At 38.1% G+C, this 15,728-nt stretch overlaps 1 protein-coding gene across 1 annotated transcript; it reads right to left on the bottom strand.

Moving 5' to 3' along the window:
- Positions 1-12,910: 12,910 nt before the first annotated feature.
- On the bottom strand, positions 12,911-13,537 carry LOC148932512 (uncharacterized). Its single transcript, XM_089065132.1, has one exon. It carries the CDS (start codon positions 13,535-13,537, stop codon positions 12,911-12,913), a length of 627 nt encoding a protein of 208 aa, XP_088921258.1.
- Between the last annotated feature and the right edge of the window lie 2,191 nt (positions 13,538-15,728).

Here is a 15,728-nt window from a genome sequence, read left to right as displayed (position 1 = left end):
ATACCATACGCTTCGGCAGTTGGTAGTCTCATGTATGCTATGCTTTATACAAGACCTGATATTTGCTTTGCTGTTGGCATGGTAGCAAGATATCAGTCGAACCCGGGCCAAGGACATTGGACTGCAGTAAAGAACATACTCAAGTACCTTAAACGGACTAAGGACTATGTTCTAGTTTACGAAGCAGGCGAGCTCTGTCCTTTGGGGTATACTGATTCAGATTTTCAAGCTGATCAAGACTCGAGGAAATCTACTTCTGGTTATGTGTTTACCGTAGGAGGTGGAGCTGTGATTTGGAAGAGTGTAAAGCAGAAATGCATTGCAGACTCTACCATGGAAGCCGAATATGTGGCCACTTCAAAGGCTGCAAAAGAGGCTGTATAGCTCAAGAACTTCCTTATGGACTTAGGTGTCGTTACGAATCTGCCCAAGAGCATCACTGTTTATTGTGACAATTCTGGTGCTGTGGCTAATTCGAAGGAACCAAGAGCTCACAAAGCGAGCAAACACATTGAGAGGAAGTATCATATCATCAGAGATATAGTGCAGAGAGGAAACATACAAGCGGTCAAGATTGCGTCAGAGAACAACCTGGCAGATCCTTTTACTAAGGCATTGACGGTCAAACCGTTCGAGCGCCATGTGGAAGGGATGGGAGTTTGACTCGCTCCAGACCCCAACTCGCTTTCAGTATAAGTGGGAGAATTAGACGTAGTGCACTTTTTTTTGTATACTCGAAAGCTGTTTTGAGTATAAGTGGGAGATTGTTAGAGTTTGTATACTAGAAATCATCTTTCGAGTGATTGAATACTGTTGAAACTCTTATTTTATTTTCCAAAGGAATAAACAGATTATTTTTGTCATAATGTTGTTATGTTTTACATTTAATGGATGTTTAATGCATGTTTAAATGTACAAGTAATTTAACAAAGTCTAAGTCTTTGTTTTAGTAGACCGGTTGTGGGCGTCGTTCACTTTAAGGTAACACGGTCAGTTCTAAACAAAGAAAAAGAATAATTTCACTTTAAGTCTGATTATTTCTAATCCTTACTGAAATAAGATGACGTTGGTGTGGTATAGCACTGAATGGATCTAACAGCGAGATAGTCTTTATGCTATCTACTGAAAGACGAGGTCTCGTAAATTATTTCTCAATCAATGTACGTTAGCATTGAGCATACGGTATTGATTATGCACTACTTTGACTTACCAAATGGTGCGGGTTTATCGTAACCCAATAAGCCTGGTATATTAGGTAGTGGTGATTAATATCTAGCGGTGCTAGGATTACTATTATGTTGAATCGTGCACGAGGTGAGTCTCGTTTGATAACATCCTCAAGAGAAGCTTGAAATAAGGTTTTATTATTCGGAACCTAGCTAGTTGTAGTGTAATCACTCTATGAATAATAAATAAGATTTTCTTGCTGAGTCCTCTCTTGGAATAAATAAGATATTAATTAATTGAGTCCATAGCAGACAATAATTAATTAATGGATGTTTCTATCTTAAGCGCGGGAAATAAATATTAATTTTTGGAAACCCAAAGTACTTGTAATTTCGGATTTGGATGGGGAGTGCAATATTACTTCTGTAGTGGCTGCTCGTAATATTCCAATTTTAAGCTTAATTTAATTAGTAAAAAGCTAATTGGAGGAGCCCATATCCAAAGCCTTCCATAGATCCATGTCAGGGCCCAATATGTGACTTATTATAAATAGGAGAATAAAGGAGACAGAAAATATACTTGCTATATACTCCAAAATTTCGTCCCACTCTCTATCATCATAGGGGTCGAATTTCTCTCCTTTGTGGGATAGGATTTCTGTCTTCTTTATTTAAGTCCTAGTATACTGGTGAGATCAGCCTACCCTGATATCAGTTTAGAGTCCGGGAACCAGTCAGAAGATCTGTGGTTTTATACTAAAGATCTTCACGTGGAGAAGACCTAGCAATTTTCGATTCTTTGGAGAATCATCAAGGTATAATGGCTAAACCGTAGAAAAACATGTTTTAGGTTTCAATTGATTTAAAGCATGAGTTATTTGAGTTTTGAGCATGATACATGTGATAATTGCGCGAATAGAATTTATCTAAATAATCTGCTAATAGATCAGAATTATTATGTAATGATTTATGATAACCTAGCGCTTCCACTGCCAGTCCCTTCAATTGGTATCAGAACCAGTCTTTGGCTCTGATTATTTGGATTTAAATTTCACGAAATTCATGTATGCATGCGTTTTTATGTTCGAAGAATGTTCTTGTTTTTAATTGTTATTTTATTATGCATGATGAACTCAAGAACTATCGAAACAAATAACTCAAATTGTTGGAACGCACGAGACGTGCGATTCGTCGGCACTTGCGCCGAGACGAATCACGCGACATGCGATTCAAACTAGGGTTGTCGAGTGAGTGGGAGATTGGAGGGTGATTGGCCGGCGACACACGGACGAGAGAGGTCTCGTGTGCGCTGCCTGCGTGACCACCAGTTCTGCGGTCTCCGAGCACTAGCCGCCGATCGAGTGGGAGCTAGGGCGCGATCATGCGGCGACGCGAAAATGAGCGTGGGCTCGTCCGCACCACCGGCAAGACCGCAGCACCTTCTCCTTGGTTCAGACGGCAATCGACGATGGCAGTGGTCGATAGGAGCCGCTGCTCGTTCGAGAGCAGCGGCGGTTCCACTGCCAAGAAACCCTAAAGCTAGACCTAACTCTAACCCTAATCGGATTCCAGGATGCGCGGCGCCGAGCCGAGAGCTTCGCCGCCATGGGTGGACGTCGCTGGCTTAGGGCGAATCGCCGTCGGTAGAAGCAAGCCGCCAGAGCAGCGCGGCGATGCCCGCGCGATCGGCAACGTCGACGGGAGGGTTTTTCTTGGCACTCTCCATGTACTTGTCAGTTTTCTCCATGTACTTGGTAGTCTGATTCATGAATGCTGCAAGATATCTTCAGTAGTAGGCTTTTTCTGTTGTTCTACCAACCCATTAGACACTGTGAATCCTGGCGGTGGTTGCAGAGCATTGTTTGGATTCCCATATGAGAGATTGGGATGCACATTGTTACCATAGTTGTTATAGTTACCACCACCTTGCTTGGGGCGATAGTTGTTGAAGTTCATGTTATTCCCTCCTTGGTGCACATAGTTGACACCTTCAACTCCTCCTTGCAGTTCTGGTCCAGGTTGTCTCATCTCCATGATCCCCAGTTGAGTGGTCAAAAGATCTAGCTACATTGACATTCTGTCTATCATATCATCTTCTGTAGCAGAGGCCACCTTGTATGACTTGTCTCTTTCATTATACCATCCTTAATCAGTGGAAGCTACTCTCTCAATTACTTGCATGACATCATTCTCTCCTAATTGAAGGAGTGCTCCTCCTGCGCTCCAATTCAGTTCACGCATTGCATCTGGAGTACATGTTGGAACAGATATACTAAAAAACATTTTTTGAGTTTATTTTGAATTTGATAAATTGCTTGTATATTGTAAGCACTCTTCATTTAATGAGAATAATAAATGTTTTCTTCATACTGTGTATTTTACTTTAATGAGAATTGACCGTATCTAACTATATATTAAATTATATAATTAAAATGCCGGAAAGTAAAATCAGTTTAAGTCTTCTGCATTGAAGGTTGGGTCGTAGAACAGGTCATCACAGTAGGTGGCCCAACCGGTACCTTGTAGAAGTAAAACTTTTTCACAACCTAGATAGGCCTTGGCTACCTATCGTGAAAGGTTGCAGTGTCCATCTGAAAGTCGTCTTTACCTTGAAAATGACTAGTGACATTGGTGTGGTATAGCATTGAATGGATCTAAAGTATAGACACGTCTTTGTTGCTATCTACTTTAAGACGATGTCTTGGAGATTTAATATTTCCTAATCTTTGTAATAATATAGGACACACGTTATTTAATCATACGCTGCTTTGACTTATCAATAGGTGTGGGTTTTTCGCAACCCAATATTCCTGATATCTTGGGTAGTAGTAATTAATAACTAGTACGGTGTCAGTTTTATTATTTATTACATTGAATCATGTGCCTGCGTGGTTTGACTATATCCCCAAGAGGTGTTCGAGAGAAGTCATATTATTCGGAAACCCGGCCGGTTTGGATTTAATCCAAGAATAAATAGAAAAGGAAAAGTATATTTTGATATACATCTCGTACTAGACAAACTCTTGGAAATAAAAAGATATTAATTAAGTTAAAGTCTATAGCATACTACAAATTAATTAATGGATATAAAAAGTCTTAGACACGGGAAATAATATATTAAAGAGGTTAACCCGGATTGCTTGTAATCACGGATTGGATGGGCGGTCAGTATTTCTTCGATAGTGGCACAAGAAATATTCCATTGGCCTTATATTGAATTATAGGTTATAATTTAATTAGTAAAGAAGGTCCAATTGGGGAGGCCCAATCCAAACCCCATAGATCCCTAACCTAGCTCATCATAAATTTTATAAATAAGGATGTAAGGAGAGGAGACAAAACAACAACACAAAAAACCCTAGCCTCCACACTTAGAATTTTCAATCCTCTCTCTCTAATAGAGGAATTCGAAATTCATCTTTGTGTGTTCTTGGTTTTCTTGTCTTCTTCTTCAAGATCCTTATAATTTCTAAAAGATTCCTCCCACAAGGAATTTAGATCTATAGAGTTAAGGGTCATAGGTTAGAAGATCTTTGGTCTTGCATTCACAATCAAGCTTCAAGATCTACACGTGGAGAAGTAGCAAGCCACTTCGATTCTTTGGAGAATCATTATTATAAATATTCAACATCATAATTTAATTTAAATTATGTAATTAATTGCGCAATTATATGTCTCTACATGTTCAAGCGTGAAATTGAATCGATCCACATAATCACCTAAATAGATTCTTTTGTGGATTTATTTGTTTTTGCAATTTCCGCTGCGTTATTCCCCAACAATTGGTATCAGAGCTATGCTTTTAGGCTCTGATTATGTCGGTTTAATCTTTTTTTTTTCAAAATTACATGGATCAATGAAGAATATTTTAGATCTATAAGTGAATATTCTAGATCGGCTAAAGAACATTCTAGATCTATGAATTTTCTTCAAGATTGATGAAGAATGTCTTGATCTACAATAGAGTACTCCAACATCTACAGAACATATTCTAGATCTATTTTATATAGTTGTTAAATGGAATATTCTAGATCTATAAGAATATTCTTGATTAAGAATATTGTAGATCTATGATAGTTTATTCTTGATCTAAGTTTATTATGTTCTACTCATGTAGATGTACATGTTTGAAAAATGTGATGGATGATTGTTTTCATGCTTGCAATATTGCGTGATTGTTGAATCTTGTTGTTCTTCGTTTTATTGTAAACCCACGGGGGTTGACCGTGGTAGATTTGGTCTTGCTTTTCCTTGTATTTTCTTTTGTAAACAAATGTAATAGTTAGAATACAAAGTAATGTAATACAATGGAGCAAACAAGACGAAGAACGAGACCGGCGAGAGAGACCTAGGCGGCCGCCGAAACCCTAGCGGGTTCGGCCGCACACAGATCTGGTCGGCGGCAAATGGCGGCGGCAGCAGGACGCCATGCAATGGCAGCGGCTGCTTTACGAAGCAGCTGCAGCAGCGCTGCGTCGGCGGCTCCAGGCTGGCGGAGCCGATGGCGGCTGGGCAAGGCGGTGGCACGGGCTGACGGCGGTGGCTGGCAACGCTCGGCAGCGGGAAGGCGGTCCCGATGAAGACGACAGCGGCACGGATCCCTACAAGGCGGCGGCGGCTAGTTGTTTTTATTTAAGGGCGAAACCCTAATTAGGGTTTTAGATGACCCGATTAATAGGCAAGGCCCAATGTGTGGTCTTGACCTAATTTTTATGCCCTGGATATTTGATTTATTCAAATGAGGTATATATATCTTATTTAATCCTTTTTATCCGGAGTACCATGGAAAGGATAAATTGTGATTTATTTTAATTATTTAGTTTTAGACAATTAGTGGTTTAAAATCACATTATTTATTTGGTTATGTGTGATGTTACAAAGTGTGCAAAATTATTTGCCTATAAAATTTACATCTTATGTGAATTAAATAACTTTTTGCTTGCATGATAATCAAATGAAAACCATTTTATCTAAAAATGATTAAGCGATAATTACGAACAGTCATGTTGTATATGGTCTCCATAAATGGTATTCAAATGTGAAGTAAATTAGATAACATTTCGACCTTTCTTTAGAGGAGTTGTGTTATTAGTAATATTTACAGATTTCATAAGATTTGAATAACTAAAATGGTTCTTTTAAATGAAAGGCATATTTCTGAAGGAATATTGTGATTAGTAGGAGCAATATTATCATGAAGTGAGCATTGTTTAAAAGATGTTAACCATGGTCTTAGATTCTCATTGAGTGGCGTGCGACCTTTCTTTAGAGGAGTATTCAAAGCGAGATAAGATTCTTGAGGACTAGAATTATGGTACTAGCTTAGGCAATATTAGGAAGTCATGCCATTCTTATGGTCTCTGGACTATCTGTCAGTATTGTGACCAAGATTTTTTTTTTAAATCTAAATAATCCATGACATCTTTTGGTGCTTGTTTATTTAGCGTTTTAATAGCATATGTGATTCTAGAATGTTTTATGGTTTTTACCTTCCTTTATCATGTATGGTTGTGTGATGGATACCTTTTATTTTCTCAGTCAATATCAATTATGTCGCTCAATCCATTATCTGTGATCTTGAAAGAAAACAAACTCGAGGGGCCAAACTATGTAAACTGGAAACGTAATTTGGATATTGTTCTCATCGCTGATGATTATAAGTTTGTGCTTGAAACTGATTGCCCCGAAAAACCTGTTGGTACTTCTGCGGAAGATAAGGCCATGTACAATAAGTGGATAAAGGCAAATGAGATGGCGAAGTGCTATATTTTGGTTTCTATGTCAAATGTACTTCAACATCAACATCATTCCTACGAATCCGCTTTTGAGATCATGGAGAACCTTAAATCTCTTTTTGGGACTCAGAGTCGATCTGCTAGATCTCTAGTGATTAGGAGTCTCATGAATAAGACGATGAAGGAGGGCACGCCAGTTAGGGACGATGTCCTTGAAATGATGCGCCATCTCAATCAAATTGAGGTCTTGGGAGGATCAATAGATCCAGATTTTCAAGTAGACATAATACTCCAAAGTCTTCCGGCAAGTTTTCAACAGTTCAAAGTCAACTATGAGATGACTAAGCAAGACCTTAACTTGGCTGAACTTCTAAGCAAGCTATGTTGGTTGACCGCGCCTCCAGTTCCAAAGTCACTAGACCTAGGAAGGATGGCAAGGCGGAGCAGGGATTGAAGGCAAGGAGGGGCAAGAAGAAGGTCAAAGCAAGAAAAACTGGCAAGTGTTTCAAGTGCGGTGAAAAGGGACATTGGACACCTGATTGCCCCAAAAAGGGGAGCGATTGCAGTGGGAGCTGTTTATATTCATTTTTCTAGTAGTAGAGTTTTGGTATTAAACAATGCTTTATTGATACCTTCGTTTAGAAGGAACCTGATTTCAGTTTCTAAACTGGTTTTTGACGGATATTCTATTTCTTTCAATGATGCTTGCATTATAAGGAGAGATGATTATTTTATCTGTCAAGGTATCATGGATAATAACTTGTATACTATACGCTCTACGCATCATCTTGTTGAGTCGAATAACATATCTGTTTCTCGCAAGAGAAAAACTTCACCACACGATATGAATGATATGTACTTATGGCATCTAAGGCTTGGGCATGCGAATCCGAGAAGGATCCAAAAGTTGGTAAGCCTTGGCTCAATTGAGGGACTAAGTTTAGACCCTTTTCCAACTTGCGAATCCTTCTTGGAGGGCAAGATGACCAAAAGATCCTTTAAGATCAAAGAAAATAGAGCTAAGAAAGTACTAGATCTCATTCACTCGGATGTTTGTGGTCCATTCCAAATTCAAGTTAGGGGAGGCTATGCATATTTCATCACCTTTATTGATGATTATTCAAGATTAGCCCATGTCTATTTGATGCAACGCAAATTAGAATCCTTTGAGAAATTCAAAGAGTTTAAGGCATTTGCAGAAACGCGTCATAGTAAGACTATAAAAGCCTTACGATCTGATCGAGGAGGCGAGCACCTTAGTGAAGAATTTTTGGGCTACTTGGCAGAAGCTGGGATTGAATCCCAATTGACCGCTCCTGGCACACCTCAACAAAATGGGGTTGCAGAAAAGAGAAATCGAACATTTCTTGAAATGGTTCGGTCAATGATGTGTTATGCTCAGTTGCCAAAATTGACCTTAATACCCTTATTGACGTTTTTAGTTCATCGTATTGACATTACGGGGTTGATGATCTAGGCCCTTAATTTGAATATCTAATGACTATTATTTAGTTGTAGTTAGCAATTAAGTATTGAGTTAACAATATAACACTCCCCATTGCACAGATTTACTTTTAAGTAGTGATTCTGTTTGACAATCTTTCATACTACGATTCTAAAAATATTACTCCCTCCGTCCCATTGAAGATGACTCACTTTCCTTTTTAGTTTGTCTCAACTAAGATGACTCATTACTTAAAATGAAAACACTTTTATCTCTACTTAATTCCCTCTCTCTTACTTTACTCTCTCCTCTCAACACACAAAATAAATTTGCATAAAATCCCATGCCGCCCAAGAAAGGGGTCATCTTCCTTGGGGCGGAGGGAGTACTTCATACGTTCTGATAAATACTCCAACCGTTCCAAGATAAACGAGTCATATTCCTTTTTGGGATGTCCCATAATAAGTGAGTCATTTCCCTTTTTAGCAAAAAAATCCACTCTCTTACTTTATTCACCATCTACTTTATTCTCTATTTACTTCTCTACTTTTCTTTCTCTTATGTGTTATTCTCGCTACTTTAATTATTTAAATATCAATTTCTTAAATCACGTGCCCAAAAGAAGTGTTTCGCTTATTTTGGGATAGAGGGAGTATGACATATTGACCTTTTTAGTCTCAAATAAGATGACAGGAGTATATTTTTAGTTTTGGAAATTTTCTATCTTCTCTTTCCAATTAAAATAAGAATAGTGATTTAGAGACATAATGTCTTCATGCCATAATACACTTATGTATTTTTGCTATACATATAATTTACAATGTGACTATATTACCCTAACATTATAGTATTAAATAGATATATATCTGATTAAGGAAAATTTAACCTAAACATTATAGTATTAAATATATATATATATCTAATTAAGGAAAATTTAACCAGATTAATTATTCTTATCTAAATGCATATATGTTAATTGGAGATAAACTTACTCATGGACTAGAGTGATGAATTTAAAAAAAATTCAATCAAAACCATTCTTGTCGTGTAAATTTTAAACAATTAATTAAAAAATCAGTAATTTAGATTATCAGTATTAATGAACACACTACATAACTAAATTTTTATATTTAATTGTAAAATAATTTGATAACTTAAATAGCATTATATGATTTTTCAAATAAATTTTTATTCAATCATTCTATGATTTAATATTCAGCCTTTTCTTTATCCATTGTGCTATTCTTTCATAACTTATTTTTTTCGTTAAATTTTTTGAAACATTTTCATTGTGCTATTGCATCAAAATATTAAAGAATTGAGCAAAGAGCTATAAAAAAGAAAATATTAATTATATATATTTAAATATTAAATATAGATGAGTTAAGAAAACGTACGTATAATTTTTTATATTGAGATTCTATGTAACGTTCCAAAAATTAAGAATTAAGAAACTGAAATTTTGGATAAAAAAACTAAAATTAAAATTATGAAATTATTAAAATCGGAACTGTAAACTTAATGCATACTATATCCTATATAAAATTCTAATTTATAGCATGCTACAGTAGTGACGAAGCCACTATGGGGCCTGAGGGGCCATTGGGCCCCCTAGCTTATACAATTATTATTATATATATACTATTACAAAGATAAAGATTATGAGTAGCCCAATTGGTTTTAGCCCAAGTCATTGTTCTTGCACTACCTGAGTTCGAATCCCTAAGCCAGCAAATTGTTCATTTTTTTATCCTTTGCACAATTTACTTGCATTTTTATGCTCCCAAGTCGACCCCTTGAGCCTAAAATTCAAATTTTTTTCTTTGCTTTATTTTTTACACTCTTATATCTAGGAGTTTGTTTAATGTTCCCAAAATTCAATTCATTAAGTAACAAATCATTATTTTTACACTTTTACTTCCTAGAATTTGTTTTAGTTTCTTAATTACAGTATATTTTTTTGTTTCCAAGTTCAAATCCTTCTACCTATAAAAAAAAAATATCCTTATTTTATTTTCTTACACTTTTATGTCTAATAGTTTTACTCTAACTGCTATTTTATTTGCATATATCCAACTTTTAGTTTTATATTACTCTAATTTACTTGCACCTTGTTTTATAAGGATAATAAGCACATATAGTACTAGCATAATTCTAATTTCTATTATGCATTCTTTTTTTTTTTCCTCTCATTATTCATCTACTATATCTTTTGCAATTCTCCATTGCTGATGCTAAAAAAAAATTCAACGATGCCAACACTAGAAAATACCTAGCCTCAGGCCCCCCAACGTAAAGTTTCTGGCTTCGTCTGCTACAGTGATTTGAGCTAAGGTAATGGTCCATACAGAAAAGAGAAAATATTAATTACATATTTTAATATTAATTACATATTTTAAAAATATTAATTACATATTTCAAAAATTATAAATTAAAGAAATTATAATTCTATAAAATAAAGAAATAAAATTAAAACTACAAAAAATTCTATAAAATAAAGAATTAAAATTAAAACCGTAAACACTAAACTCAATTAGTATTAGTACACCATATCAAATTTTAATTTATTGCATGTCATAGTTAAATCAGCTAAAAACTCTAATATTGCAGTATTAAAAAGAAAAAAAAATATTTTAATATATTTAAAATATGAAATATATGATATAAGAACATATGATTTTATCGAGGTTCAACCGTAATGATCCAAGATTTAAGAATTTAAAGAAATCAAAATAAAAAAATTAAAAATTAGAACTATAGAATTCTTAAAATCAAAACCACATACTTATTAGTCTACTCTGATTAAAAGTATGATTTATACACACCTGAGTTTGATTTATACACACCTGAGTTAAGATAATAAGTCTACTCTGATTCTTTATTTCACCTATTGATTTACACCCTTGATCTATCTCTCCTGGACCTGCTCTCTCCAGCTTTCTTCTTCCTTTTTCTATAAGTCGACGTGTTTCTCAGCTCTATTGTTATTCCACACTCTTACAAAGCTAATCAATTCTTAAATTGAGTACCATAGCATTTTATAATAACTTTAAGAACACATGATTTTCTTGAATAAATTCTTCCTCTCCTACACTAACTATTTATTGAGGCCAAAGTCGGCTAAACTGAGTATCGATTTTAATATTCTTTTTTATTATTATTAGTATAAAACTTTGCTTTATTTATATAATATCACAGCATGCAAAATTTTATGATCAAACGTGGACGTGACGTTTTATTTATTCGGAGAAGCAATTTGTATGTTTATCGTCTAGGAGCTTTATATTTAATTCTCTTACTAATTAAATGAAGTTACATATCTCGTAACATGCATGGAGACTATCGGTTGACAATAAAAATATTAATGCATTTCCAAATTACATGCTATATATATTTGCATCACTTTAATTATATTTTTATATAATACATTGATGTAATTTACAGATTTTGTATTCATCTCCTCCGTAAAAATACTTTCATAAATATTCAGTCAAGTGTATATAATTAATCTTTCATGTCTTATATCATTTAATATACTTAATTCAATTAATAATAAAATAAAATAAAATAACATATAGGCTACAGTATCATATACTCCCGTAATATATTTATTTTACAAAGCTAATATACACCTACATAAAATATAGTATTAGGTAGGACATGCAAAATTGAGGTAGAGTCTCAAACATGCAGCAACGAGGAAACGAGAAAAAAGAATCGAGCAAACTACGCATCGGTTAGGATGACACATATAAAGAAAGGACCGACGGTAGTAGCAACCTTTAAAAATCATGTTGCTTGGTCTCCAGTTTCAGTTGGTGAGTTTGCTGAAATGAATAAGGATTTCTCATATCTTCTCTTCTTTGGCTACCTAAATTTCAAGAAAATAAGCGTTGTCGGGAATATCAAATATGTGACTTTTTCTATCTCAAGGAATTATTTATGTAATTATACACTACATGAAATCGTCAATAACAAGGAGTTTTCGTTTGTTATGAACCTCCTTTTCCTTAACAAAGAAAATCGATCCGGTAAGGTACGAAACTCAAGAATCCGGCGCCCTCGAGATGAGAGTCGGCGGCCAACGGTTAAACTGGCGTGGAAGAGATCTCCGTCGGCAGTGATTTAGGGTTGAGTGTGTTACGCAAGTAATTGGGCGATAATATTCTTCATTAATTGATTGTGAAATTAATGAAATGCCCTATTTATAATAACTAGGACCCTAGGGTTGGTTCGACCTAATCCTATTCATCGGGAAAGAACCAACAAAGAAAACCCGACGGAGCTTATAAAACGCTCGACTCAATAATTGTTTAAAATTAAATAAATAATAAAACGACAACCAAAAATAACTAATATTCTCAATCTAAATAAACTAAGCTAGCTGATGCATTTCCTCGAACATCTTCGGCGCCTATTTGGCGACGAAGTCTTGAAAACGATCCGGCGCTTTTAGGTCCTTTCTCGGTCTCAAGTTCCTCGCCGGTTCTCCTCTTATCACCTTCTCTGTCCCGGTATCTGCTGGCTGTTCTTCTGAACGTGGAGCTGTTGAACTTGGTTGCTCCTCAGTCGGCGTGGTGTTCGTCGTATCCTGTTTCAGCCTCTGTTGTAGTAGATGAAGATGCATTCGTAACAACTCCCCTCTCCTTAGCAACCGCCTTGTCCTCAAGGTGGAGAGTAGGGAAACGGCGTCGCAACACCTCCAGCGGTTCCCACGAGGGAGAATCGGAGCCGTCAGACCACCTAACCAAGACATGTTCAACTGCCGCTCCTTCATGCCACATCACTTGGGAATCCAAAATGGCGACGGGGTGCACAATTGGGCGATTTCCTTTGAAGTTGGACGGTAATGGTTCGACCTCATCGCCCTTCACAAATGCTCGTAATAAGCTCACATGGAAGACATCATGAATTCTGCTCCCAGCTGGCAAACGGAGCTTATAGGCGACCGGCCCAATGCGCTGCAAAATCTCGAAGGGGCCATAGAAGCGCTTTGCTAGTTTAGCCGACACTGGCTTCGCCACCGAGTGCTGGCGGTACGGCTGCAATTTCAGCCAAACAAAGTCCCTAACTTCAAACTCAATATGTGTCCGGTGTTTGTTGGCTGATGCGCTCATGCGTTGCTGAGCCTTTGCTAAATTCTTTCGGAGCTCAACCAACAATTCTCCCCGTTCCCTAATCAGTTCTACCATATTAGGTGGTGTTTTCACCGAAGGAACAACGGCTACCAGCAAAGGTGGTTCCCGCACGCTTTAAATGGAGACGTTCCTAGCCCTGAATGATGGAAGCAATTAAGCGATAGTTCAGCCCAAGGCAGGAAATTGGACCACGTAGATGGGCGATCGGCCGTAAAGGCACGCAAATATTGTTCAAGCCCCCGATTTCGGATCTCCGTTTGACCATCGGATTGGGGATGGTAGGCTGTGGAGAAGTTTAACTTGGTTCCGCTAAGGCGCAATATTTCCTCCCAAGTTGCATTCAAGAACACGGAATTGCGGTCCGAAACCAAGGTCTTTGGAAACCCGTGATGGCGTACAACCGTGTTGATAAATAAATGGGCCACGCGCAGGGCGTCGAAATGCGTAGGAAGTGGCGCAAAATGAGCGTACTTCGAAAGTCTATCCACCACCACCATTATAGTGGTATATCCTCTGGATTGCGGCAACCCCGTGATAAAATCCATTGAAACATCCTCCCAAACTTGTGAAGGGACCGGCAATGGTTACGATAATCCCGCTGGTTTTTGGGTGGAATATTTAGTCGATTGGCATATGACACACTCATCAACAAAGTCCTTGACGTCCTTCCGCATTTTAGGCCAAAAGAAGCTCGCTGCCAGGAGTCGGAAGGTACGTTCATGGTCCGGATGACCCGCTAGAGGGGTGCTGTGATGTTCCTCTAATAGTAGCCTCTTCATGGTCGACGAGGGGCTGACGAAAATTCTGCGATTGTAGTAGATAAGGCCATCGACAAATGACAGGTGGATAGGAGCCGCGCCCGAACTGATTTTCTCTGTCAGTTCAATTAACTCCTGTCGAGTTGCTGTCTCCTGCCGCAAAACGTCGAGCAACTTGGGGATCGGGCGAGCTGTCGCTGCGAAGATGACCCCATCGGTGTCCCACCCGTCGTGACCCAGGGCAGACCCAGCTGACGGCTGGGCTTCCTCCGCCGGCTCCTTGCCTTCACGGCGGGATAAGGCGTCCGCCGCCCGATTAGTCGTTCCCTTCTTATACTCAATGCGGAACTTATACCCCATCAACTTCCGCACGTAGAGTTGCTGATCGGGAGTCTGCACCACCTGTAGAAGCAACTCTTTAAGGCTTTTCTGATCGCTGCGGATGACGAATTCTCTTCCCAATAGGTATTGACGCCATTTCTGAACCGCTTCTACTATAGCAAACAACTCCTTGTGATACGTAGACGCGGCTTGGTGGCGCGGGCCCAGCTTGCGACTGAAAAAAGCAATGGGGTGATTGTCCTGAGTTAGCACCGCCCCGATGCCAATGTCAGAGGCGTCTGTCTCAATAAAAAATGTCTTGTTGAAATCTGGTAATCGCAGCACTGGGGCTGATGTCATGGCTGTTTTTAGCGCCTCGAATGCTGCACCCGCCTCGTCGGACCACCCGAAGGCATCTTTCTTCAACAAATTGGTCAACGGGGCGGCTATGGCAGCGTAATTTGCAACAAAGCGCCTATAATATCCCGTTAAACCAAGGAATCCCCGCAGTTGTTTCACCGTGCGAGGCAAAGGCCACGCCGTCATGTCCTCTAGCTTTGCCGGATCTGCTCGCAATTTGCCATCTGAAATCAAATGCCCCAAATATTCAACAGTGGTGCTACAAAAAGAGCATTTCGATAATTTAACAAAAAATTTGTTGGCGAGCAGGAGCGATAGTACCTCGGCCAAGTGTAAACAGTGTGACTCCAATGTTGGACTATATATCAATATATCGTCGAAAAATACAATCACACACTTCCGAAGGAGAGGCTGAAAAATGCCATTCATTGCTGCTTGAAAAGTCAACGGAGCATTGGTCAAGCTAAACGGCATTACCAAGAATTCGAAATGGCCGTCATGCGTTCGAAACGCTGTTTTAAAAATATCATCTTCATGCATCCTGATTTGATGGTACCCCGAGCGCAAGTCAAGTTTTGTGAAAAATTTCGCCTGCCCCAACTCATCAAATAATTCGCCTGCTGTCGGGATGGGAAAATGATCTGGTACCGTCGCCAAATTTAATGCTCTATAGTCGATGCAAAACCGGAAGGTACCATCTTTTTTTCGAATTAACAGCACCGGAGAAGAAAATGGACTCTGACTCCGTTGGATGATCCCCTGATCCAACATTTCTTTGACTTGCCGCTCAATCTCATTTTTTTGGA

This window comes from Salvia hispanica, chromosome 2 (genome assembly GCF_029641045.1).
Source record: "Salvia hispanica isolate PSC_SH4W2 chromosome 2, Shi_PSC_v1, whole genome shotgun sequence".
Classification (NCBI taxonomy): Eukaryota; Viridiplantae; Streptophyta; class Magnoliopsida; order Lamiales; family Lamiaceae; genus Salvia; species Salvia hispanica.
Note: the sequence above shows the minus strand (reverse complement) of the source record. Positions and strands in the feature narration are given on the sequence as shown.

What these genes read in the sequence shown, in the direction of transcription:
- LOC148932512 (XM_089065132.1), bottom strand. Translation starts at nt 13,537, where the DNA reads ATGGTAGAACTGATTAGGGAACGGGGAGAATTGTTGGTTGAGCTCCGA.